Source organism: Stegodyphus dumicola, chromosome 2 (assembly GCF_044657685.1).
Source record: "Stegodyphus dumicola isolate Sdum_Otavi_A_Nest chromosome 2, ASM4465768v1".
In the NCBI taxonomy this organism is placed as follows: Eukaryota; Metazoa; Arthropoda; class Arachnida; order Araneae; family Eresidae; genus Stegodyphus; species Stegodyphus dumicola.
In genome coordinates, this window is record NC_140769.1 from 182031457 (window position 1) to 182047079 (window position 15623).

Here is a 15623-nt window from a genome sequence, read left to right on the forward strand (position 1 = left end):
TTTTTTATGTAGTTATAACATAATGTGTGTGTGATTATGGCAAAGCCTCAAGGAGGGATGCCTTCGTGGAAGACTTCCTAAGGGAAACTGGCTCGTATACACGTTACACATGGGGAAAACCACAAAAACGCCCATGCAGCCAGCCCGTTCGCGGGATTCGAACCTCGGACCGAACTACCAGTGTTCAGCGACTTTACCGCTCGGCCGCTGGTGGGCATATAACATAATGAAAGAAGGAAGTATATGAGATAGTTTGTTTTAAAGAAACAATAAGAATAATATGTTGGGTGTTTTCAAATTTTATCGACAAATTCATAGGGTGATAACAGACATCAAGAGGATGAAAAATAAAAATTGCCTTAGAACCTGGGGTTGCAAACCATGTTTAGTGGTAGAAAATTGTAAAAAATAGTTATGAAGTGTGTGATGTCGGAATAAAAGAGACCAGTAATAAGCAGAAAAAAATTATTCGATGTAAAAGGCAGTTTTATAGGAATTGTTCAAAGTTGTGGCCCGAAGGTCATTGCACAGCTGACACTGACGGACGAAGGATTGTTGATGTTCAAACATAACCGGTGTGCTGCTGATGTCTGCTGAAATGATGATGATCATTTCTGTAAGATCTTCCAGTATATCCACAGGTGTCTGATATTTGACAGATTGAGGTCTGGGGAGCACGGAGGCCAAGCAACAAGTCTGCTGTATCCAGTCAACTCACAAGACATGTAGTATAAATATGGTTATGCACCACAGTCGCAAAATGTGCTAAAGTACCATCATGTATCGACTACTTATTTTGGCACACAGTGGCCGGTATTCCATGCATCAAATCTGGGAGAATGTGCTGTAGGTAATTTGCTTCATTGAGGCATTCAGACAGAAAGCACGAAACTCTGTTGATATATTTATCTCTAAAACTAAATTTTTACGTTTCTCAAGAATATATTAAAATCATTTTCTGTTGGCTGCAATAAAGAAAGGCATACTTCTGTCTCCAAGCAGGTGACTTTGTAAACAGTTACATATAATTTTTACAAACAGTTATATACAGTATGGCAAAAAATTCCTTACTTATTATTTTTCATGCAATATTAAATTCCATGCAGATATAAAAATTTTAAATAACTTTGCTTAAAATGCTATTGTTTCTCACCACACTGTACTGATTTATCATTTGATGGCCTATCTTTTAATAACTAATACATTTTGTTTATTTGATGCATTCTTTTTGTTTTTTAAATTTATATAACTGATAAATTTATATAACTTGTGTGTTGTCCTACAATATAAAATATCCCATTGTTAATAGGATTTATGTTTTTATTATATAAAATTTGTGATCTACTTCCTTGTTTGTTTTTCTCCCTAGCTTCTTAGAACCAGGTTTTGAAAGTTTAAAAAAATATTCGCATAATTTTCCCTTATTCGATTTAGAGAACGAGCTTCCCTTAATTTTAAAAATGGTTTCATTCAAGTAGTAAATTGTTTTCATCTTACTAACAAATGCAAACCCTTGCAAACTAAGGTCACACCAAGAAGCTAACATGACCTGACATTCAGTCTACAATTTTATTCAGTCAACTGCACGTTCGCCTTCTGTAATTATTTATATGTAATTCGAGACCTAAGGAGTAGCAAATACTAGAATGGGCTACACTCAAATTATAGGGAAGTAGATATTGCAATTTTAATATCATTATGTATTTGTATTGAAATGTATCTTTATTTTAAAGAAATCAAATTATAATAACAGCATTTAATTTTTCCATTACAACTTTTAAGTTTTTACAGAAGTTGCTTAATTCAGAGATTAAATTATTCACATAATTTTCTCTGCTTGATTTCAGATGATATCTGGTTATAATGAATGTTTTCTGCCAAATAACATTTTTAATAATGTCAGAAAAAAGAACATGAAACCTTTAGTGCGGGTAATAATCACCACCCAAATCTATGATTTTATGCCAACGTTTTGGTAGTTTTTCAAAGCCTTTGGCACAGAAACTTGGTGACTACTAGTCTAAAAATAGATCAACCTCATATTTCAAACATCTTTTGAGAATGGAAGATAGCACCAGAAAGATGTAGCTGCAGGTGTGTAAAAAGGTAGAAGTCCAAAGGAGTAATGCCATAGTTATATCGTGGGTGTGGCAAAAGATCCCATTCAAGTGAGTACAGAGTCCAGCCGGTGAATGCAGACATGTATGGTCTTGCATTATCTTGATGGGACATTACTTTTTTGTGCTGGTATTCAGTTCAGTGTTTTTCCATGATAGCAGCATCAACACGGTCTAGGATCTCATTGTATATCTTAGTGTCAAGGATTTTACTTTTTTCCAGATAGTCTTTGTAGATAATATTGTGGCAATCCCACCAGATACAAAGCATGATCTTTTTGTTAGCCAAATTGTGGTTTGCCTTGCTGCTGATGGGCTCACTGAGCACAGACAAACATCCCTTTCAGCTTGTCTTGGAGTAAATCCACTTTTCATCACAAGTGATAATCTGGTCCAGAATTTGCCCTTGCATTGATATTTGAGCAGATTAGTGCAGGCCTGAACATATCAACATATCTATCCTTATCTGCTTGAGTCAGCTCATGCGGCACCCAGCGATTGAACTTGTACGTCAAGTTTATGTGATGCATAGTGGAACTAATGGACATGACACTAGCGTCTAACTCCTTAGCAAGCTCTTAAGTGGTTGCATGCTGATCTTCTTCCACAAGTTCTCACAGATGGGCCTTATCAACATCAGTAGCCTGACCAGAGCACTCTGCTTCTTGAATGTCATAGTTCTTGTTTTTGAACTTTCGGTCCAAATCTTCACAGTGTTATATTATGCAACAGTAGTATCTAAAGCTGTACATGCCAATGTGAACTATTTGCACAGACAATATTTGTGGTGATGGGAAACTTTCATTAAAACCTGATAAATTTAGTAAAGGGGGAAAGAAAATGCTTGAGGAAATCCGGTAATAATTTGCTGCTACTAATAATTTATTAACTTTTCAAAACCCATAACTACTCTTAATTTATATGAACAATTTCCTATGTAGAATGTTAAACTAATGTAAATGGAACATGATTTTACATGTTGAAATTTCTTCCCTAAAATTATCCTATTGTGCATCTTCATTTTCCTTTATGATTTAATGGTGCTTCGTGCTTTATCGTTACTTTTACGTATCCTCATCAGGTAACTCAGAGGGCTTCAATATGCTATTCTTTTTTAATATGGCAAGTGTTTACAGCTAATTTTTATTTATACGAATAAACAAGTTTGCTAGTTTTAATCTAATTGATTTTTATGTTTCAATTTTAATTTTTTAAAATCGTTAAATAAGCAGATTTATTACATTCACTTGTTTCTCTTTTTTACATTTCAGTCTTTCTGAAACTGTATTTTTTCAAATTTTTTTCAACATGTTTCTTAATTATGTTTTTATATTGGTACCTTAGAATCAACAAAATGAATTTAAACTTTTTAAAACATATTTCAGATTACTATTAATTATATTAGAATTAACCTAAACAGTTTGTCTTAAATTTTCCACAAAAAAACCAGACACTAAACATTTTTTTTTTGTTTGTTTGTTTGTTTCTTTGAAATTGAACTTTTTTTTTTTTTTGTTTTTTTGTTGTTTCATTCATTATTCAAAATGAATAAACGGTCCTTAATTTTGCTCATTTGACATTTCTTATCATTTCTAATGATTGCCATTCTATGTGTGAATTTGCACAGCTCTTAACCAATCTGTTGGCGGATTTGCGTTGCAAACGATAAAAAAAAAAAAAAAAAAAAAAATTAGCTACCCGAACGAAAGTATCAGTGTCTGATTGGCTATTCAACCAATCTTTCGAAACAGGTGTTATCCATAAATTTAGGCAGATTGTGACGAAAGCTTGATGCCGGAAGTTCTTTAAGAGGCGAAAGTGATGATGAAGGTGCTCGAGAAAAAGAAAAGGGGGGATTCTGAAAATATTTGCCAAAATTAGAGCAATCCCAACCTGGAAGGCCACAACCCTTCCGACGCCAATAGGAACGAGATGCCTGGAAAGTGCATTTTCAATAAACTGTGGCTTCATCAAGCTGACTACAAAGACTGGATATTGATGGATGACAATCCTTATAAAGCTAAATGTGGTCTTTGTTTGAAACAAATTGAAATTTCTATAATGGGAGAGTCAGCGCTGAAAATTCACATGAAAATTAAGTTTCGTTTTATCATTTCAATTTGTTTTTACATGGTTTTGCTTAGCTTAATTTCTGTGTTTGTTTCAATTAAGCCATAAATTAATTTTTTATCACCTTCTACAGAGTTTATTCTCTTTTTCACATACTATATGTATGGGATATCAGGATTATGAGTTTATTTCTGCAGAGGGTCTGTTATCGATTTCGCGAGAAATCTGTTGGCTCCATTTCGATTTTAGGTCGCCAAGGGCAAATTCGGTAACGTTAGCCGAGAAAAAGTGAAGTTCGGAAATACGTTTTGAAGCTTCAATAGACAATTAAGTATTTGGTTTAATCCTGTGCTGTTGATAGTAATGCATTATTTTTGCTAATGGCGATACAATTATTAGTTGAAAACAACTAACTAATTAAAAAATTTTTAATATTTTTAAAGCTGAAAACAACTAATTGAAACTAATTTTCTTGAATTAACTAGACACAAAATTAACTTTCATGAATTACTAAAAAGTTATTGGGTAGAAGTTTAACTGAAAATATACATTCCGTATATATCTATATATATATATTTATATAGTACAAAGTCCGAGGTCAGGACTTCGGCGATCCCAGATTTGAGATTTTTCCGGATATTAGATCATTTTAAATCTACTAAGATGGCATGTAGAAATTATAAAATTGAAAATATGAAATCATGATTTATCAAATAATGAAGCATTTATGATTTAAAGGGTATCAAAATTTACAAAAGAAAAGAGCTTAATATTTATATGTTTACTTTATTAAACATTTCTTTCAATGTGAATTGTTTGATTTGTTTTCTCTGCTGATACTTTAGACTAATACTATAGACATATAATTTCTTGTTGAGTTATTAAGTTCCATTGTTCAAGTCCTGTAATTGCTGTGTCGAGAATTCCGAATAACTTGTCAATCAAAATTTTTTCTCGTTCAGTAACCTCTCTGTTACTTTCTTAACTATCGGTAGCTGTATTTTCTGGATTTAGAACCATACTACAGATTTCGCCCTCCGTTAATTGATTGATGACTGGGGCATTGTCATCGCAATGAAAAACTTCTGTTTAACTTCCCTAAATTCTGCCGCCTGGTGCGGCCATGCGAGGCGCTGGTTCTGGCTTTATGTGAATAACAAATCAGTTATTCTTAATTCAAATAGCACTAAATATAATCGTTTGTCCTATGAGTATCATTAACAAAATCTATTTTCAGCATAAGGAAAGAAATTTCTGTTAAATCTCCCCTTGTCAACATTTTAGCGCATTAAACTTAAATCTGTAATCGGATAATACTCTGTTATTTGGCATCGCTACATGAGTCATCACTCAAGTTGTCATCCGTTGATAAACATGCGGTGATGAAAGCAAAATACAATAAATAATGATTTGCGATTTCGGCATCAAGGATATAAAATATTAGTTGGTGTAAAATTAACAAATGTTTCGGTTTGAGATTATGCCAAGCAGATACGCAGCTATGGAGTCAAGTTACTAATCACACAAATTTATGCTAAAATAATTATTTCTTCAATAATGACATATTTTATTTAGCGCCAAACTGAGATTAAGAATCGGGATTTCCGACATGTTTTTTTATGATGAGGAAAAAAATCTAATGCGCATGCGTAAAGCATACCCCTTCCCTCCAAAAAAGCCCTAAAAAATTGGTTGGTGGTGGCTTTGAGGTCCGAATTTTAGATCATTCCAGATATTGGATGTCCGGATCTCGGAATTTTTACTGTATATATATATAGTAAAAAGTGTATATTTTCTGTATATTTTCAGTATACATTTCTTATTATATATATATATATATATAGAGAGAGAGAGAGAGAGAGATAGATACATTATATACATATTATATGCGATACATAATTTTACTGATGCCTTGCATGTAATGCCCCTTTTAGCTGCAAAACATCTTTCCCTTCTCAACTGCAGAGTTTCTTCTAACAGTATCATGAATTTTGTCAAGTTAGAAGAACCATCTACTTCAGGAAAAGATGTAACTGCTAATTCAACATCAATAAGTGTAGAAAATAATAAAATTAATTCTTTTCTTTTCAAATCTGAAGTTACCCAGATGCAGAAATATTGTGGGCTTTTAAGTGCATCAAAAGCCACTATTCTTTTAAATCGTGCGATGATATTGGGCCTTTATTCACTAAAATGTTCCCGGATAGTTCCATTGCAAAATGGTTTTCATGTGGTGAAAAGAAATGTGCTTATATCTGTTATTTTGGTCTTGGCCCTCATTTTAAAACTTTGTTACTAAAGCATTATGAAAATGCTGAGTTTTTTACATTACTATTTGATGAGACTCTTAATCTGACAAATCAAAAGAAGCAACTAGATATTTATGTGAGGTACTGGCATCACAAAAATAAGGTCAGAATTCAGTACCTTACTTTTGCATTTATAGGGCATGCAAAAAGTGAAATTATTTTATCCAAATTTTATGAATGTGTTGAAAAACTAGACTTGTCAAAACTCTTACAAATATCGATGGATGGTCCTGCAGTAAACTGGAAATTTTATGATTTATTGCAACAGGACTTGACAAAGGAATATAACATTCAATGCTTGACATTAGGTTTACACATTCTTAACAATGCTTTCAAGCATAGGATGTCATCCACTGGCTGGGACATTTCATCATTCTTATCCTCCTTATATTGGATTTTTAAAGATTTTCCTGCAAGACGTGAAAATTTTTTAAGTATATCTGGCTTAAAAAAGCTACCTGTGAAGTTCTGCTTTTACCGATGGTTGCAAAATGTCCCAGCAGTTGAAAGAGCCATTGAAATATGGGATGACTTGCTACTGTACATTAAAGAAGTTGAAATGGGGAAGTTTAAAAAAAAAATTCATCGAAATCCTTCTCAAATATTTTGGAGGCAACTAAAGATAAAACATTTCTTGTAAAATTAAATTTTTTTCTCTCTCTGTCGAAAATATTATTGCCTTTCCTTGAATATTATCAAAGTGATAAACCACTTATTCCCCTTTTTGCTGAAGATATCTTAAAACTTGTAAATGATTGCCTTCAGCACTTTAAAATTTTGAAACTAGAATATTCAAAAATAACTAAAGCAGAAAATCTTTATAAATTTAATTTTAATGATCCAAATTGTTATAATGATAAAAGTAAAGTTTATTTGGGATTCATTGCTGAGCAGTTAATGAATGATAAATGCCAGAAGGACATTTCACAAGCTGAAAGTTTTGCATTGAAACAAGGTCAACAATGTGTCTTAACAATAGTACAACACTTAATGTCTACATGTCCAATAAATTATTCTCTTATTCGAAATGCATCTTGTATAGACCCGCGATTGATGGTTAAAAGTCCAGAAAAAGCCCAGAACAAAATGAAAATAGTTTTAACTGTATTAATGCAGAATAAACATGTTTTACAAGATGATTGGGATGAAATTCTGCTGCAGTTTGGAGAGTAGTTAAGACAAATTTACATGAATTTTCTACTTTTGATCCTCAAAATCTTTCTGTTGACACATTTCTCACTTCTTATTTTCATGATTTTCACTATTCAAAAGTATGGAAAATAGTGAAAATGATTCTTATCTTGTCACATGGACAGGCCTCTGTGGAAAGGGGCTTCTCTGTAAATAAAGCAATTGAAATTGAAAATTTAAGTGACTCATCATACATTTTTCAATGCACACTTATTTGATTACATAAAATTTTCTGGAGTTGTTCTTAATATCGAAATTAGTAAAGAAATGAGATCAGCAGCAGCTTCTGCAAGGTCTAAATATATGCAGTATTTAGAAGAACAAAAATCTTTAACTAAATCTGAAAATTCAAAGAGGAAAAGAAATATCATTGAGGAAGAAATTGATTATATATGAAGCAGAAGAAAAAATTTCTTCAAAGGAAATTAAATTAAAGATATTAATGAAGAAGTAGATGCTTTAGCAGATGAAGCTGAGACCAGCATGAACATTGATTTGTTTATCAAAGCAAATGAACTTAGACGAATAGTTAAAGAAAAGGAAATAGACATAAATAAATTAGATGTTAAAATAGCTGAAAAGATTTCAGATTTAAAAAAAGCACAAATGTTTTGTATCTTTTATTCTATAGTTTATTATTCTAGTATCTTTTAAAAAAGCCAAGGAAATAAATTGTATGTTTACAAATCAGTTATTTTAATCTGCAAAATATTCTTACATTGTGATTATAATAGTAGTTGACTGTGTTTAAATAAATATCAAATAAGTTAATAATAATCATGTAAATCTCTAAAATAGTGACTGTTATTAGTGTAAAATACACTTATACATGTTTTTAAAGAAATTATGTTCCTAATTTAATGTTATCTACTTCATAACTTGTAGGGAGTTAGTTTAATTTTCAAAATTGTTTTATGGTAAGTATTAAAGTGAATTTAATAATAGTGCATAATACACACTTCTGTTAGTTTCTTAAAGTGAAATTACAAGCATGAAGTCGGTTGTATGGATAATTGCTTTATTCTATTTGTTTTTTTTGTTTGCTGATAGGTCCTTAATTTTTTCTTTGATGGTCCTTAAAAGTCCTTAATTTTCATGTAAGGAAATGTGTACGAACCCTGGAACCCACGTGCAGCCATAGAACATGTACGAGATTTGCCCAATGTGTTTTGTGCAATAACCCGATCAACTGTTTACGGCCCATTCTTCTTTGATGGAAACACGGTTAACGGTCAGTAGTATCTCGCTATGTTACAAAATTGGTTGTTTCTGAGGCTGTACGAACTTCTTCACAACTTCCGAGGCTGCACAACTTCATTTTTCAACAAGACGGAGCACCTTCTCACTGGTATCGCCAAGTGCGTGATTATCTGAATGAAACTGTACCGAACTGTTGGATTAGTCATAAAGGAGATGGCGATTTAGCATGTCTCAGCTGGCCTCCACAGTTACCAGATTTGACACTTTGTGACTTCTTCCTGTGAAGTTACATTAAAGACAACGTTTATATACCACCACTTCCACAGAACATGGAAGAGGTGAAGAATTGGATCCATACTGCAACAGCATCAGTGACGACAGACATGCTTGACCCAAGTATGGGAGGAATTTAAGTTTTGATGTGATATTGTTCATGTCGCTGATGGAGGACGTATTGAACATCTGTAATATCTGTAATCTGAACTTGAGAGGTTTGTACATATGTGTGGAAAGTTCCATATTCGTATGTCATACAGTTTAATAAATATACGCATTTGAAATGCATGTATTCTTTTTGAAACATGCTGTATTTACTTTACAGTATTGACAAAGAATAAGATGCGTTGATTATTTAATCTATCAAACAGTATGTGTTACTACTCCAAAAATAGCCATAAAAGAACCAACTTTATAGTTCTGCTTTACAGAGAGAAACAATAAGATAAAATCTTGAATCATAGTTCTTTGTAAACAAGTTTAGTCTATGAAAATGATTACAAGTGTAAAGTAAACTTCAATACATTAGTTCTAATAATAGATTTTAATATTAGAAAACAATATTATGAAACCTCAGCACTTTTGAAAATAAATTAATGTTATTATTTCATATTTAATTCAGCTGAGTTGTTTAAAATAATGGAATGGAAAGTAATTGCTATGCGTATGCAGATGATATGATGCTAATTAGAAGATTGATTCAACAAGCCTGGTAAATACAGTACAGTCAAAAGTCTTTAATCCAGACTCGTCGGGACTTCGTCGATTTTGGATAATCGGTTTTTCCGGATTATAGATCATCAATTTAAATCTGGTAAGATGGCATTCAGAAATTATAAGATTCAAAATATGAAACCGTAATTTATGAAATAAAGAGCAATTATGATCTAAAGGGTATCAAAATTTACAAAAAAAAAAAGCTTAATATTTATTTGTTTACTTTAGTAAACATTTCTTTCAACGCGCGCATGCATAAAGCATACATTACACATAGTCGAAATTAGAAAATTGCAACCAGAAAACTATTTGATGTGTATTCGTGATATTTACAATGACGAGGAATTTGATTTAAATCATATCAAAGATGGAGTACATCGAGATGAAATACTACATATAGTAAGGAATTATAAGCCAAATAAAATAAAAACATCTGCTCTGAAGAGGAGGATAGTGCTGACAGATCAACTTCCAGTTCATTGCGCGCCGCGATGTTGTCCCCCCCCCCTCCGCAGAGCAGTGTGAAATTGATAAACAGATTTCAGAATGGTTAGAGAAACAAATCACCTCTCTGTCACTTTCTTCATGCCTTTATCCATTTTTTGCAGCAATTCCACTTTTTTGTTTACATCATCGAACATGCTTTCGCTTTGTAGCTCCAGAATTGGAAACTCTTTTTGACATAATCGAACGTTCAAGCTTACTTTTTATAAAATTGCTCTAACAGTCTGCAAAAAATAATAAGCCGGATCCAATTAGAAGATTAAGGAACAACTCAATCTGCAACATTAACTGAAATAGATAATTAGATAATTTTAGCTTAGATCCGGATTGTAGATCATTTCAGATTATGGACGTCCGGATTAAAGACTTTTGACTGTATTCAGTATTTTCTGCTTATTTATCAAACAGTAGAGCCATAGCAATCTTGAAAATTTTTAATATTGCTTTGCACATATTTTGAATTGTGTTATTAACATATTCACTACCAACCAAGATTTTAGAAACTTTAACAAAAGCCTTTATCATATTTTTCAAAACTACATGAAAACAGTATTTTATAATCACCTGTTCAATTGTTAACTTTTGATTTCACATATAGGGCAAATACAATCAAAAAAAGCATGTATCAAAGAAATCTGATTGCAATAGGGAACAAAATAAATGTGTATTTATATAATTTTGCTGCTTATTGTATTGACACTGTGCTGCATCAAACATAAACTGACAGGTGCATGGCCGAGAAGAAAGGTATGAAAGATCAATGGAAATCGAAGAGAGCAGAGAATGAAAGTAGTACTTATGAATATACTTTTAAATTGTTAGGAATGGTGCTAATAAAATTATGTTATTTATTAAAATATATTTTAATGCATTCTTTTTTTAAAATATATTTTTAGTATTTTGGATTTGAAAGTTCACATAGTTTTATTATGAAAAATTTTTGACTTGTTATTAACTAATGTGGCACCCCTTCTACTTATTCACTTGAGGCAAGTGCCTCACTTGCTTCGTCCTTGTCCTGACTTTGTTATTTACCTAAGTTTGTACATCATTTCTTTAAAGTCAGTGTGCAACAATACACCAGTGACAGCATTCTTCTCACTGCTGAAATGTAGCTTCAAAGTCTTTTTGCATAAGCCAGTCCATATCCTCTCATGATTTTTACACTGTGCTAGCAGCACTGTGAAAACAGCAACTTTTCAACTAGATTTTCATCTCTGAAAAAAGGAAAAACTCAACAGTAGCTAAAACTAGTGAGTAGGTAAATAAATGCAAAAGTGATAACACTTTGTAATTGATGAAAAACTCATGGGTACATGTTGATACAATTCATTGTTGTCACAGAGAATCCAATTTTCTACATATTGCAGACCCTGGATTGCTTTTCTGTTCTGCTGAATGTTTTTCTCAGATACTACAGAACTTCCCAGTAAAATTTCATATTAATTGCCTGGCCTCTTGGGACAAATTTGCAATGGAAAATGCTACAAATATTAAAAACACATTGAGTATGGTTGTCTTGTGTGCTAAAATTTTAGAGATATAAAAAAATGTGATTCATAATTTGTGCATACAATTAATTTTTTGATAATTACAATAATTGAAAATGTTTTGAGTTACATTAATAACAATAATATGATATTACATAAATGAAGGCAATGGATAAATTGACTTTAAGTTCCAAAAAAAAAAAAAGGTTTCACAGTCACCTTAAGGACTTCTGAAAATGATCAGTGCTTTTGAAACCATAATTAAATAACAAAATTTAATGTTACCAGTAATCATATTTTGTAAGGTAACCACCACTACCGTGGAAGACTAAAATTGTGTAAAGCCATGATAGATGTGTTAGAAATGTTTATTTGTGTAAGTTAAATAACAAAGTGCAAAAATTTGGTTGATTGTATATAAACCACTAAAATGAGAAATGAAGTGGTTTTTGCTAAGAATGATTTTTCTTTATGTTTAAAATTATTTCTATATATGCATTTTAACTTATTTCCAATTAATTGGCAATGCAGGTTAAAGCACCATGGATTAAACATTTTTACTATGGTGATGAAGTTTATGTATTGCCTGGGTAAGTATTGCTTCATTAGATAATCATTTATTTTATTTTTTATTTTTTTAATATTATTTTTTTCCCAAAATGTTAAAAAAAAAAAAAAAAAAAAAAACAGCTTAATTTTAAAAAAAGATATGTGATGATATTATAAAGTTTCTAGACTATTTAAGCACAAGCTTACCTTATTTAAATTTAATTATTGTGTTATTCAAAATAGTCCCCATGGAAAGCAGAATGTGATGCCAGTCCTCTTTCATGCTTCAAAAACACAGCAAAAGTATGCTTCCCAAAGATAGTCCCAACACCATGTACACTTTATTAGTATGAAAGCTATTTTCTTCAGTTCCATTTTAGAAAATAATGCACCATCATAAGAGTGCAGGGTGTACTGGATTCGTATTAATGTTGCTTTCCTCTGTAAAATCTGAAATATTTTGAAGAAATAATTTAGCGCAATGTAATGGTACACAAATGGATTCAGTCCTAATACCATTGTATAAACATGTAATTTACAGGTGCAAGTTGAATGCCAACACGCGGCCATGGAAGTAGGTATATTCAGTGTTCGTACGGTCCTTAAGAGTCCTTAAATGTTTTGAAATCGATTTTTGGTCCTTAAAAGTCCTTAATTTTGGCCAAAATCAGTAGAAGTCCTTAATTTTAATCATCTGAAATTTCTGTCTGTTTTTACAACTGCCAGTTTGAGTGTGAATTAGCATTTGGGGGGAATATTTTTGGCGATTCACTGACGTATATGGTTATCTTTTGAATGGGTTCATGGGTTATATTTTGTTTCTATTTCTGATGATAGGATACTCAAGTTTCTAAACAAAAAGTGAAACATAAGCATTTCAAAATTTATTTTTTTCTAATAAAGAGCTCTTAAACAACTTTTCGCTTTTGGGGTTGTGAATTCTTTTTTTAATGGTTCTAAATTTGACAACTTGTCAACATTTTGGCGATTTTTAAGATCAGTTTTTATAGAAAATTTTTAATTCCGAGATCTGAAAATTTTTCGGCGATTTTTTTTTAAGCATCATAACATTGTTCATAACTGTTCTTATTTGATATAACATTGATTATAAAATGACATGACATAAAATATTTGATAACATTTAATAATGATTTGACATAAAATTTATCATAACATTGATAAATTTCATTAAAATAATGGTAATATATTAGAATTATATTTAAAAAAATAACATTAAAATAAAACATTTTTATTTTTTGATGTCATATTATAAAGTTTCATTTTGGCAACTTATTATACAATATTTTAAATCTGAAAAATAAACAAGGTATCAATCAGCAGATCTCTCTATAGACAAGCAGTAGAGGGACAACATTTAGTCTTTTGTTATGAATCATGCTGATTTACGAAACAGCTCTTAGTAAAAACAAAATTAGCTATGTAATTAATTAAAATGTCTTCTTTTTAATTTTTTCATAGTAAGCATTTTTCCCATGTAATTGTCTTAAATTATTCAAAATTCTCAGAATATGCATCAGTTTTTTCTATAAAATTAACTTTACACTTTCTCCTTCCCTTTTTTTTTTCAAAATATTTCTGGCTTTTTGCTGTTATAGAATTGGTTGGGATAATTTTTCTTTAGTATTTTTGACATTGCAGCATGGAAAGTTTAGAAGGATTTGAAGGCAAGATTAATAGACCCACGATTCTAGAAGATTCAAGAAATATGTGACAAAATGAAAAATGTTTCCATGGTATCAACATATCAACACGTAATGGATGCATTTTACAGAAAGTTTGCGATGAATTTCTTACTTTTTAGAGAACATCTGAAAGAACAATGGAAACATAATATTTGAATGTTTTACTCCTGATACTAGAATCTTTTTTCTTAACATGTTTATCTTCCCTTTATTTTCTCTACTTTTCACTAGACAAAAGCATGGAAAATATCAAAAATGCTTCTAATCTTATCACTTGGGCAGCCATTATATAAAGAGATTTTTTTATTAATAAAGAAATTGTAAACTTCCAATTTAAAAGATTCATCTAATATGTCTAAATGTATCGTACACAGAGCTGGTGCTATGCATTTTCCCACCTGATGCAATCTCTGTGTATCCTAAATTCTGCTGCCTAGTGCCTAGCTAAATTCTGCTTCCAATGCCTGCTCTAAATTCTAAAATTTCTAGATTTTGTTGTTCTGTGTGTCACTAAATTCTAAAAATTTTGCCACACCAGCTCTGTAACCGGCCTTTACTATATATATTTCATATTTCTTCTGAATGTTCATATTACTAAAGAAATAAAATTAGTCACTTTTTCTGTATATTCTAAATGCATTTAATGTTTTTTAGAAAAATATAAATCCTTAATTAAATCCAAAAATTCTAAAATGAAAAGGAAACACATTGAAGAAAGAAACCAAATACATAAAGAAAATTATTCTTCAAAGATATGTGCAGTTATTATTATGTAAATTACCCAATTGTTTATGATTTCAGCCTTTACTATAACTTCCCATTTCTGTTTCCTCATATGATAGAGTTACTGAGCCAGATTAAATTTAAATTAAATTGTATAATCTTTGACCACTAGTCCATGTTTTTAGTTTGAATTTGACTGTTCTTGTTTAATTACGTCACCGTGAGCTGTAATTGACTTTCTTAGCATCAGAACATGCCTTAATGTTCTAAGTTCTTTGTCTGATATTGTAGTTACTTTCAGACATAGTGATAATTTGCTTCATGCCTATCGGGTGGGTTTGGGATTATTTAACTTTTACCCGATCAAGTAACCCTCATAGGTACATTGTGGAGAGGTTGACAAGTTAGGAGATAAAGCACAGAGAAACTAGCGAGAACATTGGTTTGCATATTGAGACAAATTTCTAATTATTGTCAAAAAAATCAATAATTAAAGAGAAGGAAATCAATATAAACTATCCAAAATGTTTGGGAAGCCTTGTAGAAACATTAGGTGTTTTTGAAAGCAGGAAAGATGAAAAATTAACAATGCCTTCGCTGGGAATTGAACAAGCGGACCTCTGGAATACCACCACTACACGAAGGCTCGCCAAGAAAGTAGGAGAAATACCTTATAGACTTCAAATTAAAATGACGAATAAATATTTTGTTGAGTGTTGTATGTGTATTCAAATATTGTTTAAGAATCAGTGTCATAAATTACATGTATTTTAA

General features: G+C 31.3%; 1 protein-coding gene across 3 annotated transcripts in view; it reads left to right on the top strand.

Annotated features, from left to right (window-relative positions):
- Daao1 (D-amino acid oxidase 1) overlaps positions 1 to 15623 on the top strand; it is a 101608-nt gene that overhangs the window by 46462 nt on the left and 39523 nt on the right. For 2 of the 3 annotated variants that reach the window (XM_035358845.2, XM_035358844.2), the window contains exon 7: positions 12406 to 12464. The exons of the other annotated variant lie outside the window; for it this stretch is intronic. In XM_035358845.2, coding sequence (XP_035214736.1) covers positions 12406 to 12464 — 59 coding nt within the window. The remainder of the gene's footprint in view (positions 1 to 12405; positions 12465 to 15623) is intronic. 3 annotated transcript variants of the gene reach the window in all.